Here is a 16891-nt window from a genome sequence, read left to right as displayed (position 1 = left end):
TTCATTACTTGTTCAGCATCTACACCTGTTATAAAAAATATTGTAACTAACACATTACAAAACCATAACTGCACTGTTGATAGATTGGTCATCAAAGATTTGGTAAATAGCGTTTGTCAGTTAAATCCTCTTGGTTCAGCCTTCAGTGAAAAAGGTCCTCTTGGTACAGCATACCAGAGAAATAGGTATCTAAAGGAACATTTCTTTGTTGTTGAACCATTAGAGTATATACTTGATGCAAAAGAGGGAAGGACGTTCCAATATGTACCAATTTTGCAGCAGTTGTCTGAAATTCTGAAAAATAGAGACATTCAGGAAGAAGTGTTTAGGAGTGCAAGAGATTGTGGTTCTACAGGTCAGTATACTAGTTTTCGTGATGGTTCTCACTTCAAGAAAAATGCTTTTCTTTTTGAAGAGGAGTTAAGACTTTCACTTCTGCTCTACTGTGATGACTTTGAAATCTGTAATCCTTTAGGAACGTCGCGAAAGAAACACAAGGTAACAGGTGTCTACTGGGTATTGGCTGATATTCCATCTGTTTTAAGGTCTACATTATCATCAATTTACTTAGCTGTTTTGTGCAAGGCAGATGATATTAAGAGATTTGGCTATCCTCAAGTGCTAGACCCATTATTAAATGATTTGAAAAGATTTGAAGAGGATGGTCTTTATGTGCCCTATTTAGGAAAAAATATTAAAGGCACTGTATTTTCTTTGATTGCCGATAATCTTGGTGCCCACTCAGTTGCAGGGTTTGTTGAAACTTTCAGTGGGTCATATGTTTGCAGATTTTGTACTGGAGAGCGATCCCAGTTTCAGGAGCTGGAAGTCAGGACAGGAGCGTTCTCTGTTAGAACAAAACAGCAATACCAGTTGGACATTGAAGCAGCACTGTCTAGTAACACACACAGCCGAGGAGTTAAAAGGCATTGTGCAATTACTCAAAAATTAAGTCATTTTCATGTGACAACAGGTTACCCGCCTGATGTGCTACATGATTTACTTGAGGGCATTGTACCGGTAGAGTTGGCATTGTGTTTAGATATCTTGATAAAGAAAAAATATTTCTCTTTGGAAGAACTCAATAGAATTGTCAAACAATTTCCATATAAGTGGAAAGACAGGACAAATTGCCCCCAAGGTATACCACCAAACCTCACTGCACGTAAAACCATTGGTGGCAACGCACATGAAAATTGGTGCCTGCTAAGGCTGCTTCCACTTATGATTGGTCCCAAAGTACCGGAAGAGGAACAGGCATGGCAGTTGCTGATGACACTCAAAGATGTTGTTGAGTTGGTTATGTCATCTATCCACACAGATCAAAGCATTGGTTACTTAGAAAGCCTGATTGCTGAGCATAGGCATAGATTTAGCAGTGTTTTTCCACACGAGAAATTGATTCCAAAACACCATTTTATTGAGCATTACCCGCAGCTGATTAAATCATTTGGCCCTCTTGTGTCCTTATGGACAATGAGGTTTGAAGCAAAGCACAGCTTCTTCAAGAAGATAGTGAGGCAAACTAACTGCTTCCGTAACATTTTGAAATCTATGGCAAAAAAACACCAGGCTATGATTGCATACCATCTTCATGGTTCAGATGTGAAAAATCCTGCAGTCTCTGTATCAAAGATGACAAAAATTCCTTCAGTACTTGTAAATGAGAAGATACAGCAATTTCTATCACAGACATGTCCCAATCAGACAGTTGTTCATATGACAAACAAGGCAGAATTTCAGGGCACCAGTTACAGTATTGGCATGATATTGGCACATAGTTCCACTGGTGGGTTGCCGGACTTTGTGGAAATACTCCAAATCCTCATTGTTCGTGACAGCTTAGCATTTGTAGTGAAACTACAAAGTTCATGGTATTGTGAGCATTTACGGTGTTTCAAGTTGGAGTCCACAAGCATAGTCAGAGTAGTTGAGCAGGCACAACTCGTTGACACATACCCATTGACTGCCTATGCAGTGGAAGGGGGGCGAATGATCTCTCTTAAACACCACATCTGCTTGCCAAACTAGGTAAAGTATTACCTTAAATTGTTTGAAATCAGGATGTGCCTGTTTTCAAAATCTCTTTATAAAGGGACATATTCTATGCTCTTGTCTTATAAAACAATATCCCTGTTCTTTGTTTTTCTTTGCAGTTGTGTTGACCCAAGGCTATGATGTCTGCCCCGACTGTACTACGTGTTATTATTGAAGAGACTCAAATTCACAAGTTGGCTCTACCAGAAGGAATCCCGAGCACTGTGGACGCACTTTTGTCAGCTGCACAGGATCATTTTAAACTTGAAGGGAATTTTACTGTCATGTACATGGACAAAGACTTTGATAATCAGTTCTTCACTCTAATGTCAACAGACCTGATTAAGGACAAAGACACAATCAAACTAGTTCAAACAGAACCTGTTATTCTCACAATGACGCCCATCCATGCGGCAACTACATCCTCCTCTTCTCTGTCACTTCCGGATCAGTCTTCCCAGGATGACAGTTCCTCACTTGGTTCATCCGACACCATAATTCTACCTAGACACCCAGAGCATCGATCAGAACCTTGGCCCACTAATTTTGTGATTCCCACCTTTTCATATGATGTCGAGATCCTCCTTCAAGCAGGAAATAATGCTTATGAGAGTGATAGCTCTCTCCTTCAGAATCCAAGCATGAACTCTGACATACTTGAGAGACTTGCTGAAGCCATATTCAACTTCACTGCCTACCCCACTGGTCTTCAAATATTGGCAGTTGTAGAGGCTTTAATTCAAAAGCATCCTTGTCTCAGGGAACCTACAACCTCGTTTTCAGGCATGTATGGATGGCAGCAGCGTCTTAAATACAAGATGGCTAATTACCGTTCAAAAATGAGAAGGCGTGATATACCATGTCCAGAGCTTGACATCAACTCCTTGAAAAGGAAATCCCCTGGTGAGAGAAATCCTGCAAAAAATTGCAAGAGACCGAAGAGGGCAGAGGTCAACTACCTACCTCCACATCCACCTGGAGAAACTAGCAACAGTCTCGAGATCGAGAGACAGGAGCTTCTTCATGAGGTTAAGAAGAAGAACAACACCAAGTTGATCCAGGAAAAGATGGCCAAAACGTTCTCCTGTCGAAGGCTGGAGGTTGTGAGTGGTAGTCCAGCCGCTGCTGATTTTAAAGAAAGATGGCCGGCTTTGTTTTGTGAAGCTGAGGTAGGTGAAACTCTTGAAACAGGACATACACAAAATGCATCGGATTTCCATTCTTTCTATTAACCATGGATGTGCATGTGAATCTCATGTCATTTCAGATCAAGGAAGAATTCAGGAGAATTACAACAATTTCCTTGGAACATACCTTCATGTCTAAACTGGACAACTACACACCTAAACTGATTGCCCTAATGAAAATTAAGGGAGGTGTCCTGGGGACCAAGCTGAGGCCATTACTTGACAAACTAAGTCAGGTGTGTAGACCTGTACATGACCCAGATTTTTGTCAGAACAGATTGACTTTCTTCTATTGTTACACATGAATATGTTCCTACCTATGGTTTTGCGTTTTCATTTGTTAATTCCTTGTGTATGATTCATAGTTCAGTATTGACACAGTTTCAATTGTTTGACAGAACCAAGGCATTGAGATGAGGCGTGAAACTGTGCTCCGCAGCCTCATAATCTACCTCGGAGAGAAAGAGGAGGAACTATTTGAAGATTGCCAGGTAAAGCATGGTTTCTTAAAACACCACAAAAGTTTAACACTCATACCTTGTTTTGAAATAGTATGTATGTTAATATTTTTCACTTTTTTAAACAAAATCATTTTAATCAACTTTAGCCCTAATCATACATATTAAATATTCAAATAATTTCAGAATTTTAACCCTTTTAAATGCCAATGTTTGTGACATCATCACAAATTCTTATTAAAACAAACATAAATATTTTCAATATACTGAATGCAAACTGGTTCTTTGGAGCATTATTTTTTTGTATAATTAAAATAATTATACAAAGAAATGGAAAATTATATTAACATATGACATTTCTAGTGTTTTTGAAGACACTTTTATTCCTTAATGTTAACAACATAACTATTTTGGTTACAGTGTAAAAATGGTCTAAAATGGAATTTGTTTGAAATATAAAAATTATGTATTACCTGTAATGAGTAGCTGCAAAGTGAGACATGAGAACTCATGTTGAACTTTTTCTGCAGTGTTTATTCAAATTGTAACCTTCACTGTATACAGGGCATGCAAAGGTTTGGGCACCCCTGGTCAAAATTTCTGTTTTTGTGAATACTTCAACAAGTAAAAGATGAAATGATCTTTAAAAGGCATGAAGTTAAACATGAAACACTCTTTTCAATATTTGTCCGCAACTTCATCCTTTTGGAGATCATTGCATCTTGTACTGTTTAATTGTTCACAAAAACAGTAATTTTGACAAGGGGTGCCAAAACTTTTGCATGCCACTGTATGTACTTGCCAGCAGACAACTTTACTGATTATTTTTAATCCCTTTATTCTGATCAGCAACCCCATGTCAGTCCTGAACATATAGCCAACATACTTTTCCCCCTGTTCTTTTATCTTTATGCTCAGCCTATATACACCCACCACCCATCTTAGTAGAATTGTGATTTTTGTCATTTTTATGCAGGAGGACAGCCGCATTGATGCCACTCAGCACACCCTAAAGATTCTAGTTGTCCATGGGGCGGATGGAGAAGATCCAGTGAACGTATCCATCCTTCTTGAAGGCCAGGAGATGTTGCCCGGATGTGGCAATGCTGCCAAAGCTTGTGCACTGCTAATGGGACTGATTTATGCTCTCAACCTTGCATACCCCTCACCACTGCGCTACACCTGTGAGGTATTTCAGAAACTTTTCTTGGAACTGGATGGGATTAAGTTATCCCCAAAAGTGCAAGCTTTAAAATTGAAATTGTTGTCTTAAATTTTGTAGCCAAGGAAACAGTTTATAATCCTGGCTGACAGTGTTCCCCATGCTTCTCCATCTTGCAGAAGATGATATTTGAAGATATAGCTGTTATAATATTTGAAATCACTGTTATATTATTTGAAGAAAAGCACTGTTTTATATTTGAAGATATAGCTGTTATAATATTTGAAAGTGCTGTTTTATATTTGAAGAAAAGCACTGTTATAATTGAAAAGCCTACATTTTCCATTACATACATGTATGTACAGTAGGTTGCACTGTTTGTTCAAAAAATGTTTTAAAAACAGGACCTGTTCAGATGTGAACTTGGGTAAATAAATGTTTATTCTTCTGTATTTTTAGTTTTGTGATTTGTGATAAAAGTACATCATCTGGTCATATTTACCAAAATAAAATAAGCATAATTTACATAATTATAATGAGTAATACAACTTGATCGAATTGATTTAATTTTAAGTGTCAAGATAAAAATCTACTTGTATTTTTCACAACAGTAAATATTACAAATATCTTAGATTTACTTAATTTGTTTGAGTAAATACAACATCTAAATTATATAAAACAAAATAAAATGTACTTAATATTTTCATTAACTTTAAGTTCTGCAGTAAGTACATTTTACTTGATAGTGGTGAGTAAGTTGAACTTGATATTACACAAGTAAAATTTACTTAAAAACTGTTAGTGCAAATTGTTACGAGGATTTAATCAAGTAAATCTTACAAGTTTGTTTTTTCAGTGTACACGGAGTTACTCTGCACAGTAGCTCTTGGCATGCTTTCCTCCTGCTGTCCGCCGTCAATGCAAATGTAGCATGGCGTGGGTCGGAATGCCACTTTATATTTGACTGTTTCATCGATGAAATTTTATCATTGCATATTAGACACACCGCAGAACCTGCTCTCTCTACAAAGGGAGAGTTCCTCTGTCCATTCGTCCAGAAATGTACGGTAGTCCTCATCTTTTTTTCTTTTCTTCTTGACCTCACAATAACCCACGTTGGCTACCGCGTTAGTCAATAAAAATAGAGGACCCTCCTGTACCCCGAAGAACAGCTGGGATTGGCTGAGCCACCCGCAACCTTGACCAGGTGCGGTAGAAAACGGATGAATGGATTAAAATGCATGAGAATGTTTTTATATTTTGAACGTTATTTTTAACACTGTGATTTCCAGCGGAATTATTCATTACTTATCGTGTTAAGCAGTGTAAGCTAAGATTTATCTGAGAGCCACATGCAGTCATCAAAAGAGCCATAGGTTCCCGACCCCTGCTCTACAGTATACTACATTACTTTTTGTAGTTCATAATTCTATGATGAAATCTACTTTGACAGCCAAAATCTCAAATGCATGAGTAATTACTTCTTTCAGTGCATCCTCGAGCCAATGTTGTCGGTGTGGCACTCACCTAATCGGAACTGGAGGTAGTCTGACTCACAGGTCTGGTGGTTCTCCAAGTGCAGGTCTTCTATCGGCACCATGATAGAGGAATTGATATGCTGTGGATTCTGGATCAACCACTCACAGTTGAGGTTGTTGCTGTAGTTGGACACTTGGTATCCAGGGGAAGTGAAGCTCCCACCGGCTGGGTTGTTCAGATTTCCACCACACTCTAACAAAAGGAAACATGATAATGTAGGGCCACAGTGAGTTGCACACACACAAAATTAACACACAACCATCCCATTCATGACAATGAGGGTGGAGGAGATCACCTCTCCAAATAACACAATACAATTCAAAACTCAATGTGTTTAACCTTTAAGGATTTATTATAAAGTTGCTGTATCAGACTTAATTAAGTGTACATAATACCTGGTGACTGAGAATATTTGGGTGGTCTGCGGACTTATACTCAGACACACACGGTCACACGGTTCATGCTAATATGTAATCCTATAGTATTAGAACCCGATTCTTTCATTGACAGCCAAAGGATTTCAGCCGGAGAGCTCTGTCGTTCTCAGAAGCAGTTTATTCAGGTCACAGGTAAAGTACGTGCAGTGCTGGGCTCAGAGTGACAGAGGCCTCATGGATCTCTGTCAGTGAGCCCCGAACTCAGTTAGACATCTGCTTTTAAAGTGTTTTTTGGTCAGAGTACCGTACGTAACTGTGTCTAATTGGCTGTTGGGGTTCGTGCGTCACAGATAGCACGACCCTGAAGTGATGCTATGATATTCTAACACTTGTGGATGTTGTTTGCATAGGCGTGTATCTATAGTCATAACTTTAGAATATGTTTTGCACAACACAAGCGCTTTTGGTTCCTACTTATCAGAACAGAGTGGCTGGTGCATTTCGTCTTTATCTATCTGCGTCTCACAACAAGGCAGAGTCACTTGTTCTGTGCGGTCAGAGTGACCTTCTCAGAACACACATCCACTCTCACAGGCAAGAGAGATTTTGCTCTTCTGTGCCGTCTCAGACTTTTTATGGTGGTACTAAAGTTCCAATTTAACAATAGGCTTCCTAATCATTGATAGAAAGGATAGTCAACAGTATTTGCTGTATATTAGCAAAGATTATTATAAAAAAAAATATATAAAATATATAAAAAAAGTATAATGCTGTACCCTTTACTGTTAGGTGTTACCCTGTTAAATGTTTGGATTATTTTAAATAACTTATACTATACATAGTTTTCAAAATTTGTACAAGGGAGCATCTTACCGGCAGCCTCCTCAGAGGAATATGAGGCCATAAAGCCACCACTGGACACGGAAGCATCAGTGTGGAACACTACAGTCATGGTGTTGCCAGAGGAGCGCACCTGGGTGCCTGCTAGTACTGTACCACAGAATCGCTGCAGGCGAGGTGCATCTACCGCCAGCCCATTCAGTACCTAGAAGGCACAGAGATTATTATTAAAGGGGAGTTTTTCATTGTTACTGTTAACTAGTTGTTGCTCATGCGGGGATTCTTGACTCCTTATTTTTGAATTCTTGAATCACTGGGTCTTGATCTGTTCTATATGAACACTTTCGTGAGGTAAAATTTTTTCATGAACTGGTACTATATCAATAAAAAAAATGATTGATCGTTAAGTGTGGGCTTACACTAAAAGGTTTGTATAGAAGATTTCAGTCACAATGAAGTAAAATACTATCAAATGTCTAATGGTTTTAATTGTTTCATTTAAAACATCAGCAGTTCACCAGGTCATCGCAAACAACAACAGCCAACTTATATTTTCCTACCCTTATGGAAGGGGACTACATTTAAATAATAATATAACTTGAAAATGAAAATATAATTCCACAATAGCAGTATAATTGTTCACATAGGTATGTGTTATTTGAGTAAAAATTAAAATCAAAACGCAATAATCCAAATGAGTGTGAATGATCATACATATGTAAAATATGTCTGACATTTAGTTTTCAAAGTTACTCTGCTGTACAGTGGACGATATTACAATTTGAAAATTTTAATTGAAATGAACATTAAAATGAAATATAAACAATGCAAACTGATTAATATGTAAGTGAATATGCAATTTTCAAACAATTTGAAAATGAAAACTACATCTGACATTTCATTTTTGAAGACCTATCCTGCTGTACAGTGAACATTATTCTAGTGTAGTCCTTCTCAAACAGTGGGGTGCGCGCGATGCCAGGGGGGCGCGTGTGACCCCGGGGAACATGTTTTTTTTTTGCTGTACTAGAATAAAGTGTAATTGCACACCCCCTACAGTAGGTGGCAGTGGCGCTCCCATTGTCAGAGTGTGCGCAGGGAGTATTAGCTCTATGTGTAGGGTTTTGTTGTTGAGCATGTGTACACACAGAAGAGCGGGAGAAATGAAGTGCAGTGAACAAACCCTCAAGAGACCCCATGGAAATATGTTTAACGATGATGAAAAGAAAGGCGGAGGTAATGAGACAAACGAAAGTCTCCCGAAAGCTAAGACGAGGAAATATGACGAAGCATATGTAGCGCTTGGCTTCACTGTGACTACGGTGGGAGACGGTGTGTTTACTGTGTCTAAAAATGTTGGCAGCGGACAGCATGAAGGCGTCACTTAAAGACATTACACCCCAATCACGCTGATAAGCCGCTTGAGTTTTTTCAGCGAAAACGTGCCGAATATTGCCAACAATCATCCCGCTTTGTGAATGCTACTTCAGTAGACCAACGAGCACTGATAGCATCTTATAAGGTGGCATACCAAATTGCTTAGTGCAAAAAAACCCACACCATCGCAGTGGAGCTGATACTGCCTGCAGCATTAAACATGGTCTCTGTCATGCTGGATGATGTAAGTGCTGCAAAAATAAAAACTAATAATATACAATAATAAACTAATTATTGTATTATTGTATATAAAAACTAATAATAAACAATAAATGACATTGCTAACATAAACTAATTGAGAAGCACTGTTCTAGTGCAATAGGCCAAACTGCGTCCCCCGTCATTGCTTTGATATGATAATAATGTGCAAGTATTTGGATTATTGCATTTTCATTTTTACTCAAATAACACATTTTAGAAATTATTCAACAGCCAACCTGCCTGTCTACCTACATACCTTATCACTGTCGTGGATTCGTCCCCCCACAGGGACATTAGTTAGGCAGCATAGTAGTTTCTCTAACATTACAGACCCTGCCTTTAATTTCATTGGATCAGCTTACATGAGTCTTTTAATTTTGAGAATTTGCCCATTTTTTGAGATCTCAGCCGGTGATAATTCATTTGAGGTGTGAAAAGCATGAAAAAATTATGAATAAGTAATAAATAACTTCAACAAATTCCTGAATTGAATTGTTGAATATGATAACAAAATTGAGGAAGAAACTCAACTGGAAAAGATAGAGTGATCAAAGGAAATACTGACAGAGAGAAACTCACGTCAACATAGTCAAAGGCACAGGAAGTACCAGAATCTTCCAGCCGCAGGTCATTGATAGTGAGTGTTACTCGGCGGCCTGGTGACACCACCAGCTCCCACCGACACCTGTGCGGGTACAAGTTGGGGTAATTGGGAGAGGAGATAGTTCCAGAGGGAGCATTCAACTCGCCTCCACAGGCTGCAGGAGGGAGAGAGGAGAAGTATGACAAAGACAGACACTAAACATAATGTTTTCTAAAGAAAATTAATGTCTACTTATTGATCTGAGCTTAAGTAAATTACATTTCATCAAATCAGCCATAGTCTTATATTTAACTTACTCACTTACTGTGACATATTAAACATATTAAGGTGCTGTAACTAAGCAACTTCAAATTTCACCTCAGTTATTCAAAATTCAATGAAATTCTTTTAGTCCACAAAATGTCAAATGTAATCATAATGCCTATCACAAGTCACCAGAGCATTTTTATTTTGATTAAGTTGTCTCTCCAACAATGAATATGGAATGAGACACAAGCAAAGAGACACCTGGTGAACAACAAAGCCTAATTTAGTGGTAAGTCTAACAGAAAGAGTGCTCAGTCACTTTAAAATTAATTCCAGTCAGAGGGATACCTACTCAAACCCACGATGACTGTATGTAAAAAGGACATTAACTTCAAATGTACAAAAAGTGTCTCACAAAGATCCTACATGTTGATGACAACATTAGTTTATATGCACACTAACATCCATTACATGTCTGCACCTTCTCTGTTGTTCCTCATGTTTCTTCCATTTTTCCCTGTTAAAGGAGTTTTTGGGGAGGTTTTGGTTTTCTAAGTGACATTACCAGGACAGAGGGTGTTATGCTTTGTAATAATTGTAATGCCCCTAATGGTGATCTTCTCATTTAGTAATGTTGAGCTGTGTAAATAAAATTTACTTGACGTGACAATTGATGATGTTTGAGAATTTCCTTTGCAGAAGAAGGGCTCCTTTGTAGCTTTCACCTCCAGGTGTGCTCTGGTTGATCCTAACGCCTATACATTCTGACTTCAATTTGCAATGTGTTCAAGTTGTACCCTATTGATATATTTTTCCAACCTGCTTACAATGTTAGTTAAAGTTTCTATTAAATTCATTTTGTTGTTCTGAACTTTTTTGTGTAATTTTGTCATAGGGAACTTGTTAAAATTATAACAGTAACACTGTCTTGATTTTAACAATTTGTATGTTATGGTATGACAACAGTTGAAAAATGGAAAAAAGGTCTGTATAATTTACTCTAAGAAAGTTGCAAAATATCTGTATACCAAACTGTACAATCCACACAAAATCCCAAATCAACTAAAATTGATAGTGATAAGGGAAAAATAAAATATGAGTGGCAATCTCTACTTTCTTTCTCTTTAGTAGAATTAACTGCTTCACTTCAAGTGTTTCTGGTAGCAGCTTCACTGGTAGCCAATTGTTTCTAAATCTACACCAGCAAGACTTACAGATGTCCTCCATGTGATAAGGTAAGTCAGGAGGTTCAACAATATATATTTTATGTTGGGAACATCAACATTTGTTCACTTGATACCTTGAGGATTACAAAACAAGTAAATTAGAATAATTTATCAGTGGGGAGCATGGGGACCCTACTAGAAAGAATGTCTCAACTACTTACCGTCAACACTGGCCTCAAATGACAGACTGAAGCCTGCTGCATTTCCGTTGGTGTCACTAATAAACCTGACATAGGCGAAACTGTCAGATGTGTCCATGGAAGCTGGAAGGTTACTGCCGCAGTGACGGCCCAGTAGGCGCCCTTCATACACACAGTACAACAGAGGAGATTTAATCTTAACTGTCCTGTCATGTCAGTGTCAAGTGATGTGGCTTTTGCCAGTGCAGTCCTTTCTTTCCATTTATATCTTTTTCATTTAATTCTCATATGGGAAAATAAACTTGTGCTGGGAAAATAAATGCGCAATAAAAACATTTGTGATTAAACAGACAAGAAATAAAAAAATTCTCAACAAATATGTGTTTAGTCTGAATGTGAGGTGAACTTAAATGTCTCACAATAAACAGAAGAAGCACCAATTGCAGCACACAGACGATATGTGCATGTATAACTTATTTCAAAACAAATCTGGAACTCCAGTTCTTCTGTTGCTCACATTGAAACATTTTCAACTCTTGCTAATGCATCTTTGATGGGAAATTTTCATTTTGACTAACATAATCATGCTGAAAAGTCATGTTAATTCATTCTGTACTCTGATGGTGTCTCTTAAGACACAAAAAAAGAGTAGCTGAATGGATCCTCGCTTTCTCACCTGAGGCATTGTACTCTTTAATCTCTACAAAGTCAGCAGAGCATCCTGGAGAGGTCTGCAGGTTGAAGTTCCCATAGCTGAGAGTGAGGTAGTGTCCTGTGGGCCCCTCCAAATACCACTCACAGCTAGAGCTGTCAGGATAGTTGGCTCCTGGGAAGCCAGGGCTGTGGATTGTACCCCTCTGACCAATGTAGGTGCCTCCACATGTTGCTGTGAGGAATATGAGATACAAAATAACAGTACAGTTATTACTGTTTAACTATTCTATTTCTTTTACAATCTTGATACAAATACTATTGGTCATTTTGCTGTGTCTCCATGACCCTCGGTTTCCTATTTTTGAAGAGAAAACAACGAGTATAACCTTAAACCTGTTGACAAACCTTTCACCTATGATTTGAAAAGTTTCCTTTTTTTGGCACCATCCAGTATTAGTGTCACCATAAGAAACAGTACCGGTTCACACTTGTGCAGCAATAAGAATTTCAAGTGACGTGATGTTTTCAAACATAACAAAGCCTGCATTTGACATAGAGTGGCCCACAGTGTCTGTTTTTGTACATAAAGATGTTTTTTTTGCTTGCTGTGTCATAATTTGGATCCATATTTAAAAACCAAGCACTGGATTTCGAAAACCATCTTCAGATTGCGTGTGATGACTGTGATTTACTTACCTATGGAGTACTTTGCCTTAAAGCCTTTGTGCGTCACACTGGTGTCAGTACGAAACCTGAGCAGCATCGAGGAACTTGTTGAATGTTGGTTAGATGGTTGGGTGTTGCCACAGAGCCGAGAAATTAAGCCAGCATTGGAGGTTGAGCCATCACGCAGCTCCAAGAAGTCATACATACAGCTGAGAAATACATGTATTAATATCTAAAATAATGATTCATGTTCCCCAAAGCATTGCTTAAAAATTTAAATACAAAAGACAATTTCCCTAATGAAAGTTGAGATGTAAGGGCAAGCTTCCTCCATCAATGTCTTTCCCATAACCACATTTCAGGTAACCAAACTCTAATGAAGTCATATCAAAATAAAAAGGCAGAATACATTAAGCGTCCAAATACTGTATACTAATAAACTAAATTCAAGTGAGCCAATAGAAAGGTAAAAATAACCCAACAGCCTGAATAGAGAGCAGCAGCTGTACCTGCCAGTGGGCTCAATGTAGAATTCATCCTCAAAGTCAATTTGGACAGCTTCTCCATTTGGCACTGTGATGACCCAGATACAGTCAATGTTTTGAGGGTAGTTCTGAGGGTAGTTAGGTGAAGTGATATACCCCGGAGGATCATTATCATTCAGCTCAATGAAGCCTCCACATGCTGTAGGAACAGAGTAAGAATAATTTGATATTGGACCACTTTGTAAGGCATCAGACAAAACTGATGTCATATGACGCTCCAAGTTTCAGAACTACAACCCGTATGTTATTTTATTAAGCTGCCTTAGCACCACTAACACTAAAAATATGCAGAGTTAGCAACAAGCAGTCCCTATTTATAATGTAATGTAACAACTGTGGCTGGATTACTTTGATAATGAAGAAAATGTGATGGTGGAAGTTGTGATTTTTTATGATTTTTAAGCCAATTTATAGACGTTTATTTCCAGAGGACATGGAGATGACACCCTCAGAAAATACAAGTCAAATCATGTCTGTGTGCTTGGATTTGGCTTTTGATTTTTGATGCAAATTCTGGCAATCAGTTGCTATGGGTCAGAAAGTACTTTAATTACCTCCATGAACTGTGTGTCATAGTCACTTATGCTCAATCATCTGTTAACTGTTTGAAAGTATTTACTTTCCCATTATCTTTGCCTTCAGTTACTTGATGGCATTATATGAAACTGCTGTACGAATGTCAACTATGTTGATGCTGTGATGTATTGTACTGTGACAGAAAAAAGAATTGTAGTGTGACAGAAAAAAGAGTGGTGGTTGTACCCTGACTGTGGGCTTCAAAGGTCAGCTTGAAGCCACTGGCCTCATTAGAGGCATCCGACACAAAGTGAATAAAGAGGTGGTTGTCAGTGGTCTGGAGGAGGGATGGTGGACTTGAGCCACATAGACGTCCCCCCAGTAGTGGAGATGAATTATCCGGACCATTCTTAAGCTGTGGAGACAGCAGTGAATCAATAATAACTGGGAGTAATGAAACAAACAATTCATCAAGTGATTCTCAAGCAGAGTGAGACTGTTCTGCTCATTAGGCTTCATTCACTCTACTGACTGGTGAAAGTTTCCCACCTGGCAATAAACTGGATGGGAAGGGACCATCCGTACCGTCTTTAATTATGGGCAACGTGAGGTCTCTCCCCAACAAGATAGAGGAACTAACGGCGCTGACCAGACTGCAGCGGGAGTACCGGGAGTGCAGCATCATGCACTTCACGGAGACGTGGCTGAACGAACTCACTCCGGATTCGCTCGTAACTTTGGACGGTTTCCACCTCGTCAGAGCGGACCGGAGCGTGAGGGAGAGTGGTAAGAAGAAAGGAGGGGGACTGGTGATGTACGTGAATGAGCGGTGGTGTAACCCGGGGCACGTCAGTGTCAAAGAACAGCGCTGCACCAAGGATGTTGAACTGCTGGCAGTCGGCCTGCGGCCATACTACCTGCCGAGGGAGTTTTCACATGTCATTGCGTTGACTGTGTACATCCCCCCCTCGGCCGACGCGGCTGCCGCCTGCGAGATCATCCACAGTGTTGTGTCCCAGCTGCAGACATCCCACCCCCAGTCCCTCATCCTCATATCAGGAGACTTTAATCATGCATCGCTGTCTACCACTCTCCCCAAATTCCGCCAGTATGTGGACTGCTTCACAAGAGACAATAAAACCCTGGACTTACTGTATGCAAACACCAAGGATGCATACAGTTCATCACCCCTCCCCCCGCTGGGCCGCTCAGATCACAACCTGGTGAGACTGCAGTCCATTTACATACCTTTGGTGAAGAAACAACCCCCCACCAAAAGGTATGTGAAGAAGTGGTCGAAGGAGGCCACTGAGGCGCTGCAGGACTGTTTTCACACCACGGACTGGGATGTGCTGTGCAGCCCCCACGGAGAGGACATCGACACTATGACCCACTGCATCACGGACTACATTAACTTCTGTGTGGAGAACACCGTACCCACCAGGAGAGTACGGTGCTTCTCCAATAACAAACCCTGGGTGACCTCAGAACTGAAGGCCCTGCTGAAGGAGAAGAAGAGGGTCTTCAGATCTGGGGACAAGGAGGAGCTGAGGAGGGTGCAGAAGGAGCTGAAGAAGAAGATCTGGGAGTGCAAGGCCAGCTACAGGACCAAGATGGAGAGCCACTTGCAGACTAACAATGTAAGGGCAGTCTGGAGAGGACTAAAGACCATCTCTGGTCACAGCAGAGGCCATGAGAGGGGGCTGGAAGGAGACCAGGAGAGGGCAAACGAACTGAATCTGTTTTTCAACAGATTTGACTCTGCCCCCGCCCCTCCCCCCACTCATCAAAGCACGGACCATCTCAGCACTCTGACACCCCCCTCCCCCTACACCTCCACACCCACCTCCACCTCCACCCCATGCCTCTCCATAACAGCTGATCAGGTGAGAAGTGAGCTGAGGAAGACCAAGGCGAGGAAGGCCGCAGGTCCTGATGGCATCAGCTCCAGACTGTTGAAGGACTGTGCAGACCAGCTCTGTCAGGTGCTCCTGCACATCTTCAACCTGAGCCTGAGTCTGGAGAGGGTACCAGCTCTGTGGAAGACTTCCTGCGTGGTTCCGGTTCCAAAGACAACGCACCCCAGGGAGCCCCACCACTTCAGACCTGTGGCCCTCACTTCTCACCTGATGAAGACCATGGAGAGGATCATCCTCAAAAACCTCCGCCCCCTGGTGAGCCCACATCTGGATCCACTGCACCATCCAGCCGTCACTGCTCAGGGTGAAGCTGGAAAGAGCGGGAGTGGACTGTCACCTGGCTGCATGGACAACGGACTACCTCACCAACAGACCGCAGTACGTGAGGCTCCAGGACTGTGTGTCTGACATGGTGGTCTGCAGCACAGGGACCCCACAGGGGACAGTACTCTCCCCCTTCCTCTTCACCCTGTACACCTCGGACTTCAGTTACAACTCTGGGAGCTGTCACCTCCAGAAGTTCTCCGATGACACAGCCATCGTAGGTTGTGTGTCAGAGGGGAACGAACAGGAGTACCGGGAGGTCGTCTCCAACTTCGTCGACTGGTGTGAGCTAAACCATCTTCAGCTCAACACCAGCAAGACAAAGGAGATGGTGATTGACTTCCGCAGGAAGACATCCCAGACTGCACCGGTGAACATCCAGGGACTGGACATTGAGAGGGTGGAGACCCTCAAATACCTGGGTGTTCACCTCAACAACAAACTGGACTGGTCTCACAACACAGACGTCCTGTACAAGAAGGGCCAAAGTCGTCTCCACCTGCTGAGGAGACTGAGGTCCTTTGGAGTGTGCAGGACTCTGCTCAGGACTTTTTATGACTCTGTGGTGGCGTCTGCAGTCCTCTATGCAGTGGTCTGCTGGGGAGGAGGGAGCACGGAGAGGGACAGAAAGAGACTGAACAGGCTGGTCAGGAGGGCCGCTTCTGTCGTGGACTGCTCCCTGGACTCCATAGAGGAGGTGGGTGAGAGGAGGACACTAACAAAACTCAAGTCCATCATGGACAACCCCTCTCACCCCCTGCATGAGACTGTGGGGGCCCTCAGCAGCTCTTTCAGCAGCAGGCTGAGGCACCC

The 16891-nt window shown here is 40.9% G+C and overlaps 1 protein-coding gene across 1 annotated transcript in view; it reads right to left on the bottom strand.

Moving 5' to 3' along the window:
* Positions 1–16891, bottom strand: part of LOC139218355 (cubilin-like) — a 120644-nt gene that overhangs the window by 26216 nt on the left and 77537 nt on the right. The window contains 10 exon segments of the mRNA XM_070849916.1: positions 6372–6575; positions 7634–7805; positions 9818–9996; positions 11476–11616; positions 12131–12340; positions 12805–12983; positions 13284–13458; positions 14082–14250; positions 14504–14752; positions 15277–15435. Coding sequence (XP_070706017.1) covers positions 6372–6575; positions 7634–7805; positions 9818–9996; positions 11476–11616; positions 12131–12340; positions 12805–12983; positions 13284–13458; positions 14082–14250; positions 14504–14752; positions 15277–15435 — 1837 coding nt within the window.

The sequence above is a fragment of the Pempheris klunzingeri genome, chromosome 18 (assembly GCF_042242105.1).
Source record: "Pempheris klunzingeri isolate RE-2024b chromosome 18, fPemKlu1.hap1, whole genome shotgun sequence".
NCBI lineage: Eukaryota > Metazoa > Chordata > Actinopteri > Acropomatiformes > Pempheridae > Pempheris > Pempheris klunzingeri.
The sequence above is the reverse complement of the archived record's forward strand: the minus strand, read 5'-3'. Positions and strand labels throughout refer to the sequence as shown.